Consider the following 14752-nt stretch of genomic DNA (forward strand, 5'->3'; position numbering starts at 1 on the left):
CCTCCCTCAGCGAACTCTCAAAGCTCGAGTATGACCTGACGCCTGGCAGCTAATGTCACGCACAGCCATTTGGATCCTTAACCTGCATACAAGTCAAATGTGTATTGGGCGTCTTCGTGAGACTATGAAGCCGCCTGTTGTGTTGAAGACTACCTCAACCAGCTCATCCCTCAACACCGCCCAAGGCCGAGTTAATTCTAAGACTGCCGATGTCTCAGTTGAGGTCCATCTTCACAGAAGCAAGCCATTTCACAGATTCGTTGAAACACAAGTGTTTTGCGACCCAACGAAACTCCTTGCGACTTAGATTATATTTTTGCGGAAATTTTGATATGAATTCAACAGTCAAGCTTCATTCCTACCAGCCAACCGGCCCACCGAGGATCTCATAGCTTACATGAGCATATCATCAGAAAAGCTGCTCTGCGTCCAGCGGGCTTCAGAGTGCGGCTGTAGACCAACAATATATCATAAAACCCCAAAGTTCTTTTCGTACGTGCCCCTAGGGGAGGTATTGGTGATCTCGAAGCAAAATGGATCTCACCAAGACCGTTGATGTTGAGGGAAAGAACAAGATACGGGGAGTCGGCAGGCCAAAAAGATCAATTGCAGATAAGAACAACGTAGCAGGGAAACAAGCGAGCGAAGACCAAGTGAAGATAGTGATAGACATGAGCAGGAATTCTACAAGTGCTTCGGCACCTACAGGCTGAAGAGTCTGCAAGTCACACAACACCCAGCAGGGCTGAATGATCCACCTAGAAACACATAAGTCATATATCAAGCGGTGAGAGAAAGCATTCATGGGATGTAGAGAGTGGATGGCATGGCGTCGAGGAAGTTGATAAATAGTGTTTCAAGTTGTAAACCCAGCCAAGGAATGTCACTTCTATTCAAGAACAGCATCTATATGTTCAGAAAGCTTCAAACTAATATCTATCTGTCGCAGTTGTCTCATCAACTCAGGATGGATGGTTGTGATTTGCTCCAGATTCGAAAACCCCCATGGGCGTCACTTGATTTCCAAAAAGATATTCACTAGTCGGTGAAGACGTCGACCGAGAATATAGGGGACATCTTGGTCTAGGAGTATCATTTACTTCCAATTAGCGCTAGAACATCTTGCTCACTATTGCTACAAACGTGCGGCATTGCATAGTGTCCTATCAGAAAGGAAGATCTTTGCCGATCATCAAATGGTCCAGTAGATAACTTCAAACATAACCCAATCAGCCGCCACAAAGGTTGCTTTAAAAGAGAGCTGAATGATATATGCCTAAAGTTGTGCATTGGTATGGAACGAAATCTTAAACTGCCTGCAAGTCGGGCGGGGCCGTTGATACCGGGGTTGCCGGTATGAGCCTTTACTGAGCCAGGATTGTTATCGGTGTTCCCAATATTGCTGTCAATGGTAAGCCGCACGCAGGAACAGCCACCTTCCGGCCCATCAGGAGTGGTGGATCATAATCCAAAAGAAGTGAAAGCTGGCCTAGTGTGTGTTGTCCTTGACAGCCAAGGCTCAGCGAAGGCTCTATCAGATGCATATTGGGGCCCTACAGAGGCAGCCATCAGAGAACATATGTTTTCGAGTTTAACTCGCGAGAACCAAGTAACCATTCCAAACTGAAGGCAAATGCTCAGAAAGGCACATCATGATTGTCCGGAATAGCTTCGAGTTACAGCAACATTCGTCGAAAGCTAGATTCGGACTGCACCTCAAGCTTCCAAATACTGCTCATTACCTACATTGCGACTTATGTGTACCATGCCCATACTGCCCATACCGTATGTGTTCCTCTCGTTCTCACTGACAAGTAGACGTCCGGAAGATGCGTCTTCCAAATAACGATCCCATTGATGCGTGGAGATCTTTCCATGAGCCGACAACCTGAGCCTTGCAACTGCACCGTGTTGGGACGTGGCTAACTGATTAGCCAGGCTACCCCTCGTTCGTAAAGATTGGAAATCCCGCGCGAAGTCCGGTACTTCCCTTCTCTAAAACTGCTTGGCGTAATGCTCGAGGAGTTACGCAACGCTAAGCAATTCGGGCAACGCCATTGATAACGGCAAGTTTCATTCAGATGCATGGTCTGCTACTATTGACTGGCTTATCACCAGAAGAGTCTGTCTAAGCGTGGTTGGTTTGGAAGTTAGGAGGATGGGCAAGGCGATGACGGACAATACTAGTCTCCCCTTGCCATGCTCGGGCCAAGCCAGATAAGTTGTCAAGGAGGTCTGAAGATCACAGTCAATAACCATCATGAGTCCCAGATGAAAATTCCAATGAGCAATTGCCTGAAATCGCGTTGGCGACGGAATGGGCGACTTATTGAACCGGTGCAGAACAAGCTCTTCAACTCTGAGAGTCCCGGCTGGTACGTTCCAGAACAAAGTAATGATGTCTTTCTCATATTACTTCATATTACTTCTGCATCCATTCGGATCCGCTTAGCCTGCAGTCTACGCGAGCTCGCAAAGGAACATGTTATAGGACAAGCTGAAAGCGCCGAAGACTAGTGGAGAGCCCAGCAACTAACTTCAGGGAGGGGTCAGTAATTGATCAGAGTGGGCGAAGAATGGGCCGATACCGGTGAAGAGAAATCAAGTAAAACTCAAGGACCGCTTGGATGAGATGTAGCAGCGAAATATTGAGGATGGTAGGAAGCAGTTGGGCGCGGTTGAAGGCGGTTAAGGAGCGGCTGAGAACAGGCAGAGACGGTCATCAACAAGTTTCTGTGGAATTTCGCCGAGAAAAGTTGATTCTTTGTTGGCACATCAAGTAATCTGCGATCTCAACAATGTGCCATCCAACAGATTGTCTGGCGGGTGGCCGTGGAGGTGAACCCGGCTCGCTGAGTTCAACAGTACTACCGGTCTGAATGATGCTGTTCCTAAGGTGTAGTGGGCCTAGGATGACTTGACGGCTGAGACAACGTGACAGCTTGACGACGTCCCAGTCGTATGTTGGGCAGGTGGCGGGAATAATCGGGTCGGCTGCTATCAAAACAAGATTGGGTTATTGACGAGCACTGTGCTGGCGATGCTATTGGAATTGTCCTGGTGAGGGGCAAAATTACATGGGAGTGGGCAATTGACCCCGGAGCTGCTGGTACACTACATCGTAGCTTGCCCCTTCTGGAAGGGACCAATCATATCAAACTGACATGAAGCCTCTGTTAGAACTCCCAACTTTGCCGCAATATGGACTCTACCAATTTCTGGCCAAACCAAACGAGAGAGTTCCACGGCAAGGGTCGAAGAAGGCTCCCATGCCGACCAATCGGGGCCTCCACCGTTGACTCAACCTAGAGGAAAATTGTGGTTCTTGTGCTCCCACGGGAAGCAGAAGAATACTCTATGTCACTGCCCTCGTGGAGGCAGATCTTGGGACTTGGAATAATGGTGCCGGCGAAAGAAATACCTGTACTTTGCCGCATGTGACAAGATATTCGAGCAAGGTGTTGCAGACGTAGTGGAGACCATCTATGTTTTTGCCCGAGCGATCTGAGTACGGACAGAGCGAGGCCTGACAAGAGAAACGGCGGAATGCAGCGAGAATAATCCTCACCACGGCTGTCACAGGCCCGACCGTTACATCGTCGGTTTGCGCAAACTTCTGGGACTCAAAAAATAGTTGAAGCGGTACTTCCGCCTGGGTTCTGGAGATACGTGGATTCTTTTGAACATTGGGTCCAGCTTGCGACTTTTGGTGAACCAAGCTGTTGAAAATTGAGTAAGTTGAGTTAGACTGCATGTTTTTGCAGATATTGACGGGGACATCAAATCAAGTCTGACACGCATGCATAAAAGAGTAGCAAATCCCCGGAGTTTGGGTCGTGAGAAATACCGTCATGCGGGTATAATTCTGCCCAATGTCCAATGGACCATGAGGCGGGGCAGGAGATGTGTCTGTTGAGTCTGTAGCGCCCGCAAGACGACTGGTGACTACGGCCGTGGGGATACTGGCGCACATTTGCGACAAATCTTTGCATGGGCTTTGAACGACGTTGGGATCGGAGGCAAAAACAAAGGCCCCGCATCGAGTAGCGATGAAGGACAAGCCTGTCCACAACGGGAATGGAGGGCCGATTTCTTTCTGTAGGGGACGGCGCAGGGAGCCAGCCACTTGGCCGCCTCATTTTTGCTTGTGATATTAGACATGCAAAGAAAGCCAACTTCATTGCCGGGTTGGCCGCCAAATGAGTCTCGGCCTCCTCGCTGGGCTGACCACATCGATACATGTTCGGAGCCTTGCCACGGAAGATGGGCCACCCTAGTCTGTCTTTGTCAGCGGCAATGGCTAGATAACTTCACACCAGGCCTTGTCATTATCTCTGCATCAAGTTTTCGTCTTTGCAAAGTCTGAGGTGAACTGGCCGGCACAGACAAATGCCCTCATCAGATCGAGTTGATGATGATGTTGTCTTACGATTGAGCGACCGCATTCCGTTGATCCAGTTTTCAAAGTACGTAATGCTCCTAAGTTCTTGACTGGGCATCTTCGGCATTCATTTCCATCGTGCTGAACGCCAAGCCAAAGGAACACAAGTGTTGGTGTCACACTAAAAGCTATATAGCCCACTAACGACCTTTGATAAAACACCCCTAATGAGTGATCGTACGGGTCAGGCCTGCGTTACTGCATTGACGCCACAAATATCTTGATTTTACCACCGATTTCGAGCATGGAGTAAAAGTCATGCTCACCAGGACCGCCGGGGGCTACAATTGCCTGACGATGGACGTACTGTGGCTTGTGATTCTCGTGGAAGACTTTTATGGTTTTAACGCCTTACTCACACCAAGCAGTGCTAATCATGCACTGGAAACTAATGAAAGTGATTGATTTTTCGGCACATATGTTCCCTCTGAATTGTAGATCTTAACGAAATGAACGCCTGCATAACTGTATGCTAAATCCGCAGAACGATCGTTGCGGAGCCGAGAAAAAAGAGAATAAATGAATACTACTTGATTCTCAAAATGTACGACACGCAATTCTGTGGGAACAACTTCCCTCTCGCCTAAATTTTCTTGGCATCCACTGTTAGTGTAATACGTGGGATACCACCAAAGTTCTTAACAGCGGAAAACCCTTCAATTCTCGCCTCCAGCGCCCTCCCGCGATGGCCTCGCAGCCTCCGGCAGGCTCTGGACCGATGCCGGCCTCCTCGACCGGCCCTGATCGAGGCTCTGGAGCCCCTCTGGAGCCGTCCCCAACCTCAAGGGCTAAACGCCGCTGCGATACTGAGGCCCAGCTAGCCCGGCTCAGCCTCGTGGGAAGCCAGCCTGACGCCTCTACGACAACCCCCTTAACGGCTAAGGGGCCCTCAACTGTGAATGGGACAGCTGCTGGAGCTGTCCTTACAGCCCTTAGTGAAGAGGCTAAGCTCTACGAAGCCCAAAAGGATGTCTTTATGGCTATCGCCCAGTCTGTAGATAACGTGGTCTCTTGCTTTGAGGGGCCTAGGAAGCAGATTGCGAAGGAGGCTACAACCTACGTAGTTCAAGCCTTGAAAAGGATCATGGGGAACAGAACGGCGGCCCCGACCCCGAGCTGGAATTAGGCTAAGGTGGTAGCTTCGGCTGAATCTGCAGCTGCAGCCCCAGCCTAAGCCCCAGCCTGCACCTAAAACCCAATCTATCCCCAGGCTCAGACTCAGACTCTAGCCCAGCCAAAGAAGGACCTCCAGGTCTTTGCCTGCATCCCCGAGGAGGGCCTAACGGCTGCGAGGAAGCACGCCCCTTTTGCCCTCCACCAGAAGGTCTGCCAGGCCCTTGGCCTGCAGCTAGCAGATATCCTATATATCTACCACATTGCAACTGGCTACTTACTGAGACCCCTGAATAAGCAGGTTCAGCAAGCCCTCCTTACGGACAAACAGAAACTGGCAGACAGTCTTAGAGCCTATAGGGTTAAGACCCCTACTAAGTGGTTCACCTATGTTGTCCCACGCTGCCCTGCTAAGCTATGGACTATCGATAGGGATGCCCTCGACCTAGCTACTCTAGTTGAAGAGGAGGTCTTTGCACAGATAGGATGTAAGCCTATCTAGGCCTACTAATCCTAATTTGGCGTAAATCCTATCACAAACGAAGTCTCTTAGATTATCTCCTTCTCTGCAGAAGTATTACCCTTCAGACTCTTCAACTAAAGCAGCAGGTCTCAGCTTATCCAGAAGAAAAAGACTATCGCCCGATATGACCCTGGTTGCTAGGGATATCACTCGAACTGATATTGTAACCAGCAGCCACTTTGTGGCAACTGCAGCAGACCCTCAGGCTCCCACGAGACTTGGCCCTGCATAGCCAGACTGAAGTGCGCAAACTGCGCCAGCCCCTTCCAAGCCAACCACAAAGGCTGCCCGGCAAGGCCCCTAGTGGTTAACAGCTCCCCTACCCTCCCAGGTCGGAAGGAACTCTCTCAGATCCATAAGGCTGGACAGAAGGCTTATGAGGCCCTCTATCAGAACAGCCAGGCTAGCACTCAAGCTACTGACAACCACCAGCGGTCCAGCGGAGACCTAACACGCCACCAGCCCAGCTCAAAGCGACCACACGCCCCTACCCCTGCCTAGGATTCAATTACCGTAGCAGACGCTAGCGATACGGCAAGCTCTAGTAGTATGGATGAGGATGAGAATGAGGCTGAGGCAGACGTCTATATCAATAACAACCCTGACCTACCACTACTACCTACCCAGTATACCCCTCCTAGGCTAAGCAGCAGGGCCCAGAGGGTAGCTCAGAAGCCTGATTATAATATGACTAATGCCTACACACACCTCAACCTCGACTTAGAGCAGTAGGCTCAGAATAGCTACCCCACAGGTATTACAGGTCGCCCAGTGTAACGTGGGGAAGAGAAGCCCAGCTCATACAGCTCTTCTAGAGCTCTGCTGGGCAGATCAGATCGATATAGTCCTGATCCAGGAACCCTGGATAGGCTATAGAGATAAGATGCAGATTAACACACACCCAGGCTTCAACTCCTACGTACCAGTTGACTTCTGGAACAGCAGAGACATAAGGCCTAGGGTTATGACCTACACACGCAAAGGTCTAAGGCTGTAAATACAGCAACAAAGGTCTACCTAATCAAGAGATATCTTATAGGTGAAAGTTAGCGACCTCACTATTATGATTATATATAGGCCGCCAGATGAGCCTATAAACTAAGCAACCAGCCTCCTTCTAGATTACTAACCGCCAGAGAGAGCCCTTATTGCTGGGGACCTTAACGCCCACCACTCCTCATGGGAACCTGGGTCCCCTAGCCGAAATCGAGGAGACGATATTGCAGAATAGGCGGAAGGCGACGATCTTCTGTTTATTGGGGAGGTTGGGGCCCCTACCTATACCCACAGGCATACCCTCGACCTAACCCTCTCAAATATCCCCTTTACTGAGGCTTATATCAGCCCACACCTACACCTAGGGGCTGACCATGAAGCTATCACAACAATTATTCCTATGAGTAGGGCCTAGGAACAGGGGCGCTAGGCTAACCAGCTCTCAGTACCAGAGTCAGCCCTACCACGGCTGATCGACCTAGTAAAGGCTGGGGCTACAGCCTTACCTACTCTAGGGGAACTGCCCAGCCCAGCAGAGCTAGACACCCTAGCTGCCCAACTGGTCAGCCTCTTCTATACAGCTATTCAAGCTGTAGGCAAGAGACGGACTAATCAGGGTAGGGGAGCCCCTTGGTGGACAGAAGAATGCTCAGTAGCCCACTAAGCTGCTATTAAGGCTAGGCGCCAACAGGCCTAAGAACCTGGGCTGGTCATACCTCCCCCTATCCTAGAGGAACAAAAGGTCTTCTTAACAACCGTTAGAAGGGCAAAACGCGCCTACTGGACTACTAAGGTTGAAGAGGCTAAGACAGACCAAGATCTATATAAGATCATAGGCTGGCGGAAGTCAAGCCTAGCAGTTAAAGCTCCGCCTCTAATAGTAGAAGGAGAGACGATCAGCAACACCTACGACAAAGCCTAAGCCTTATGAAAGGCCTTACTCGAACGGTTTAGCGCTAGAGATGACCTACCTGGGAACCCTTTTGCTATCCTAGTGGTCACAAGGCGTCTTATACCCTAGCAGGATACAGTTAGTATAGAGGAAGTACGCCAGGCTACTCTAACAAAGACTACAACCCCTAGGACTGATAGGATTACTACAAAGTTACTATAATGCACCTGGGGTTTAGTAGCTAGGCCTATACAGCAGCTCTTCCAGGCCTGCGTATAGGTAGGCTACTTCCCTAGACCCTTCTGCAAAGCGGAGGTTGTTATGATCCAGAAACCAGGGAAAACAGACTTCTCTAAGACTGGGTCCTGGCGCCTGATATCTCTATTATCCTGCTTAGGCAAAGGCTTAGAACGGTTGATAGCAAAAAGGATGGCCTACCTTACCATCCTAGAAGGGGTCGCCAGCCCACAGCAGGTTGGAGCCTTACCAGGGAGGGCTGCAGTCGACCTGACAACCTGTCTAACCCATGAGATCGAGAGGGCTCTAGATATAGGGCTTACTGCGACGCTAGCAACAATGGACGTCAAGGGGGCGTTTGATTCCATCCTATGAAACCGACTTATTATCAGGCTACGGCAGTAGGGCTGGCCAAGCAGCCTGATCAAGCTGATCTACACCTTCACCTCTAGCCGAACAGTCCAGGTCAGGCTAGAGGATACTACTACAGAGGACTTCCCTCTATCCTATAGACTACCATAAGGCTCTCTGCTGTTACCTATCCTCTTCCTGCTCTATATAGCTGATATCCTAGCTGATAATCAGAAGCTATGATTTAGCTATGCAGATGATATAGGCTTAGTAGCTACTAGCCCCTCGCTAGAAGAGAACGCTACAGCCCTAGGCTAGGAGATCACTAGTATCCTCAGCTGGGGAACAGAAAATAAGGTCGCCTTTGACCTAGCTAAGTGTGAGGCAATCCACTTCGGCAGAAAATATAAACAGACAACAAACCTACCTGATATCCAAGCGAGAGGCCTGACTATTAAAGCCTCAACAAAGCCTATAAGATGGTTAGGGGTCTGGTTTGACAAAAGACTCACCTTCTAACACCATGTAGGAATAAAGGTAGCAGCAGCAAAGAAGGTAGCCTATTTCCTACAGCACCTTATAAACACAAAAGGGGGGCTCCCAGCAGCTGCAGTCCAAAAAGCAGCTATTGCTTGCGCCCTCCCGATAGCCTTATATGGAGCGGAAACCTGGTATGCAGGCCTGACTAAGCCAGCTCTAAGCAGCAACAACAGTACTAGTAGCAATACTGCTTCACAGATAGCTATAGTTAGCACAGGGCAGAAGGGTCTAGCCTGTAGAGTCGGAAGAGTTATTACAGCAGCAGCAAGGGCTATCCTACCTGTCTGGAGGACCACACCAACCAGTGCCCTCATCTGAGATGCTGGCCTACCTACAGCAGAGGTAGCTCTCGAGGCAGCGCAACTACGCTTCGCTACACGCCTACAGAAGGTTGACCAATAACATCCCTTGGTCCCAAGGCTTCTACAGCCAGGGCGGCAGCAGACCAGGCTCCAAAGGACAGCTGGCCTCTTACCTAAGTGCCTAAGGCTAGCACTTCTACAGCCGCAATACCTCCCAGGGTCCTATAACCTTATAGTTACACAGACGAAGGAAGTAGCAGCTAGGATCTTCCAGGCCTAGCTTAAGATGGTGCTAAAAGAGCATACTATTATCTACTCAGATAGCTCTAAAGCCCCTGATAGCGCTACAGGATTTAGCTTTGTTATCTACCGTAAGAATAAACGTATAGCCTAGGGCTGCAGACGCCTCAGAATAGCAGAAGTATTTGATGGCGAGGCTGAAGGGGCGAGGGCAGGGCTCCGACGGGCCCTCCTTACCTCCTAGGGCCAGCCTATATATATCTGTATCGACAATACCAGCGTTATCCAGGGGATCTAAGGCATGGCCCCAGACTCCTCACAAGCTGCCTTCCTTGAGATCCAAGAGGCAGTTAGGATATACAACATATAAACCCACTGGTCCCTAGGGCACCAGGGCATCAAAGGAAACGAGGAAGCAGACATCCTAGCTAAGGAGGGCACAACCCTGCCAGCCCCTAGGGTCTAACTAGCTACCCTATCAGGGATTAAACGGCTTGCTAGAGAGCGTATATACCGCCAGCATAGAAGATGGTGGAAGCAAGAGGCAACGTCCTGCCACACCTAACTAGGGCTAAAGGCTTCCCTCGCCTGCCCTCCTGAACTGACCCTGCCACGGGCGATCCTTCACCATCTCCTGGCAGCCCGTTCAGGGCATAGAGACTTCGAGCAATATCACCAACGCTTCAACCATATAGAAGCACTACTTACCTGCTCCTGCGGGGAGGCAAAGGCAGTAGACCACCTAGTCTACTGCCGAAAGACCTTAGTGAGGCGGCTTCAGTAGCCCACCCTCCACCCTTCTAGTTCACAGGAGCCTATAGGGCCTATAGGATCTCTTGAGCAGTACTATAAGGGGCTAATTACTGATCATGAAGGCTTCCAGGCCTTTCTCTCCGTGACAGACTTCTTCCAGAAGATCTGCCCGCGGTACTAGGGACTAGGTCTTAACCTAGACCTTAGTAACAACCCCCTCCTCGTAGAGGATCGGAAGACCACAACGAAACTAGGGAACCAGCGGGAACTAGGGACGAATAGAACACATAGTAGCCCACGGTGCGCAAGATTTGGAGGACGTTAGGAAGAGGCGTGTACTGTAGAGTATATAGCTTGAGCCGGCGACCCTCCACGCCATATACCCCTCGGGAGGTTGGCCGCAAAGGCGGCTGCGCCCTTGCCGCCACGGCGTTAAATATAACAACAACAACAACAACAACAATTCTGTGGGAATTCTACGGCAAACCTTCGCCCCTCAGTCACGGGTGAGGGAGACCTGAGCTTTTTCAGGATCATGATTCTTATCCTTCGCACGTTTGCAAGCTCGGTGAACCTATTCTGGACGAGGCCGTGCGGGTCTTACCTCTCATGTTGGGTGCACGCTGCGGGCGGCTCTGAGCGAAAAACGGCTTGAGGTCAACCATGCTCGAAGGGGTATGGATCTTGGCATCAGGTTATCTCAAGCAGCCTTGAAGAATGAGCTGGATCAAACGTACGCAGCAGAGAAAGCAATATATCTGAGTCCGGAGCCAAGCTTGATAATTGATACGCGGACATAGGAATGTCGGTTATTGAGTGGCTGTGGTGGCTTGCGATACGCATTTCAAAAGAACACATTCAAGTATAGCATTAAGCAGATGACATGCAGAGTAGCAGAAACAAAGCGTTCATGTTTTTATACCAGATATCTCAAAGACCATACTCGACATTTGGGACGGCAATCGGCTTCTCCAACACAAGTCTGCGTTTTAGGAAAACTTCTCTTGAGAACCTCTTGACTTTTATTCCTTGCGGCGACTTGCTCCTGTTGAACGGCTGCTCCATCATGGCTAGTTAAGTATACTATCAAACAGTCACCAGGCAACCCCCAAAGATACTCTCCTGATGGCCACAATCTGATTTCGCTTATGCTAACACTTTGCTCTCTCACAGCCAAATTAAGGACTGGTCTGAAGTTATCTAGGAATCTCAATCTTTCTTTGATACGCTGACAACCATCTGAAATGTTGATATGTTCGATGAAAGGCCTTTCTTTCGACGATGGGCGAAGAACCCTATACATATGAATAGCTTGCATTTGAAGCCGCGATGATCCCCTTACTCCGCATAGTCATCATGCTGCGTGTTGGTTTTCAGCGTTCAGTCAATCTCAGATACCCCTTTCTACCTTCTATACTAGCAATATCATCAGTGATCGACAATGTTGTAACAAATATATTGACAGAGAATGACCTGCCATCATGCTTCACGGGAAGGTCGATGCGGTGTCTCCAGTAAGAGACCCGATAGGTTGTGTTTGCTCGTCTAAGAAGAAGCAAACGGCATTTCGTGCTTTCATCCGGGAAGAAAAGGCCATGGGACTTTGTCAGAGGACCTCTATGGTTGCCGAATCATCCTCATATATGAATAAGACAGTTTCCCCCAGTGGAAGTCTCTAGGCTGACCAGTCTTCGGTGTGAAAGACATTCACTAGCACGACCTGTTCATCGTCATCCATAACTCTGCTTCAATACCGAGCAGCTGTTCAGTCGTGCATGAAGTGACTTAATCAACCCAGCTACGAGGGCTGGACTAGTGGGTATGGCCGATTCCTCACAAAAGACGGGATATGGACTCGGATTTGGGGCCTGCAGCCGACTTTGGTCTTGCAAGCTTCGACGCCGTCCGCCTTGTGGTCTCTGCATCGTCCAGCACGACTTTCATCCCAAGGAAGTATTGTTTTCCCAAAAACTTGGATCGTGGATCTGTCATACAGAGCTTTTCGTTCTTTTGAACCCTGGAAGCTCGAGTTGAACGATCATACATGAGCCATGATTGACATCCGAGTAGAATTTTGAGTACGGCAAGCGCAGCGCTTCATTCGATCTGACCAACAGGGTAAGCGAGATTCTCCGGATTCGACGGATGACGGGAGAACATCTCTTCCTTCCTGCTGAGCACAGTCCCAACAGTCTTCTATGGACCGGAAAACGTCCTTAATCATTCGCTGTTTTGAACAAATGGCGTGATTGTGTCTTCGATGCGGGCAGATCCAAAGTTCAGGGCCGAGAAGCGCGCGTAGGATGGGACGTCATGAAGAATTGGACCTTGAGTAAGAAAGAAAAGCACAGAAGAAAATGAAATCATCACGGTATCGATCAGTTTAAGCACCAGTTGAGCGCGGGGTGGGAAACAACCCACGCATTCAGAGCCCGGTGGAGTCTTTGCTGTGCTAGCTGGAGGCCACAAATCGTGAGCCAGACTAATATACCCGGAAAAGGACGAGAATCAACGTTCATTTTCGCAGTGGTTTCGCCATAATATTCATAAGAATACGTTCGGAGCGTCCTCTCGAGGTGATCAGGTTATGCGGGTGACTGTGAATTCATAGGGACCGTTGGGTGTCCTACGTGATGCAAGTCCGTCAAAACCTCGACCTGCAGTTGGCAACAAGCCAGAATATGCCGACTGGCACCATTTTAGTAACTTTGTTCGTACGCCTTCGCCTACAGGGGCGTTCGTGATCACCGCAATTTGGCGTCTTCCACGATGCATCGAAAGACCGGCCCGCTCGGCTGCAGTCTGCAGATGACATCTTGAAATCAAGCTTAAAAAGAAGGGCCTTATGGTAATACAGGCCAGCTTTCGTCATCGCCTTCGGAAATGACTTGCTCGACATACATGAGTGTCGTTTTGCATCTACGGAGCAGCAGCTGCATGGCATGGTGCGTTGATGTCTCCAATGTATGATCAACTACCACTCGCCAACAGTTCAAGGGTGCGGCTGCAGTCAAAGACAGGTAGACGTATGAAACTACTCAAGACAGCAACCAAAGTCAAGTGACGTTTTTCTGATGAGGATGAGATTGGTTACTGCTGCCGATTTTCTGGCCGCATATTTTTCAGCATCGAGCCACTGTGGCTGTGGCGGCCAGTGCACGTCTCTTGGACGCAGCCAAACTGCTGCGCCCGAAGCCCTCAGACGCACCAGTCTGGCTGCGTCCGAAAACGCACAGCCCAGCGGCTGATGGAATGACGGCGACTACTGGAACACCAACACAGCGCATTAGAAGTTTTTCCTCGTAGACGCTTCAATGCGACCGTCGCAAGTGTGGCCTTTCGCATCAGGTACGTTGTGGGTTGGCGGACGAAGCACGGTCCACAAGAGCCCCCGATGCACAGGCCCGTAGCATCACGTGGTGAATACGTCATTGGCAAAATGTCACTGGGTGGCACCCGACACGGGACCTGGGGTAATGCGGATGGAGTATTATCCGTGCCGCATTACCCCAGCAACCACCTCATACCCACATCTGTGAATATGGGTTAATCGTTAACACTGAGCCCGGCCTTGGGAAACGCATTTGACCTCGATAACGATTATTGTATTTTCCCACACGTATGTTCGCATCACCTATATTCCACTCATGTGCGACTCCTAAGCTGTTTGGCAGTGGCTTCTGAGCATCTCCAAGGCCTCTAAAACACCCTGCGACGCCCCACCGATACCTTCTAATAAGCGCAAGAGGCGCAACAGTTAAGCCCCCACCCCTCCAAACTCTAAGCATAACGACATCTCCTCACACCTAGCAGCCACCAGCTTTAGTGTTGAAGCTGACTGGCAAGATATCGGGACGATAATGGCAGACTAGGATAATCCCTCCGCCCTAATAAAGCGCCCGCGTCTTATGCCCACTGAGTCCAACCCTGATGAAACCCCCCGTGCTCCCGTGCGGCCAGACGACTCCGTTTCCTGCGATGGCAATAAGTCAGTAGCCTCGTCATCCCGACCTAGTTGCTCTAAGTCCCCAACAAAACAGTACGCTGCGGCTGAGATCAGCTAGAACCTAATCAAATTCTTCTTACTTGATTCTATCAAGACAATTCAGAATATCGACGCTAGGCCTGGCCTTCGGGACTTACGAGATGTCCACAACGCCATATCTAGGTTTAAAAATGGGAGAGAAATTATCCCTACCAGCGATAAGGTAGGTAGTCTCTATCTCCCGCCCCCGTTTGATGCTGCTTCTATTCAGATTATGCTGATGAGATGTTGTGGCACAGGAGGTGATACGCGCGTCATATCCCATAGTCGAATTCAACGCAAGAAGCTTTTACGAACCAACGGGCTAACGGGTGAAACG

The 14752-nt window shown here is 50.0% G+C and overlaps 1 protein-coding gene across 1 annotated transcript; it reads left to right on the forward strand.

The window, feature by feature from the left end:
- Positions 1–5126: 5126 nt before the first annotated feature.
- On the forward strand, positions 5127–7737 carry CGCA056_v015020 (uncharacterized protein; the record flags this gene model as incomplete). Its single annotated transcript, XM_037330261.1, has 3 exons — positions 5127–5501; positions 5652–6042; positions 7520–7737. 3 exons carry the CDS (start codon positions 5127–5129, stop codon positions 7735–7737), a joined length of 984 nt encoding a protein of 327 aa, XP_037171349.1.
- Between the last annotated feature and the right edge of the window lie 7015 nt (positions 7738–14752).

The sequence above is a fragment of the Colletotrichum aenigma genome, assembly GCF_013390185.1.
Source record: "Colletotrichum aenigma strain Cg56 chromosome Unknown KSG_Cg56_contig14, whole genome shotgun sequence".
In the NCBI taxonomy this organism is placed as follows: domain Eukaryota; kingdom Fungi; phylum Ascomycota; class Sordariomycetes; order Glomerellales; family Glomerellaceae; genus Colletotrichum; species Colletotrichum aenigma.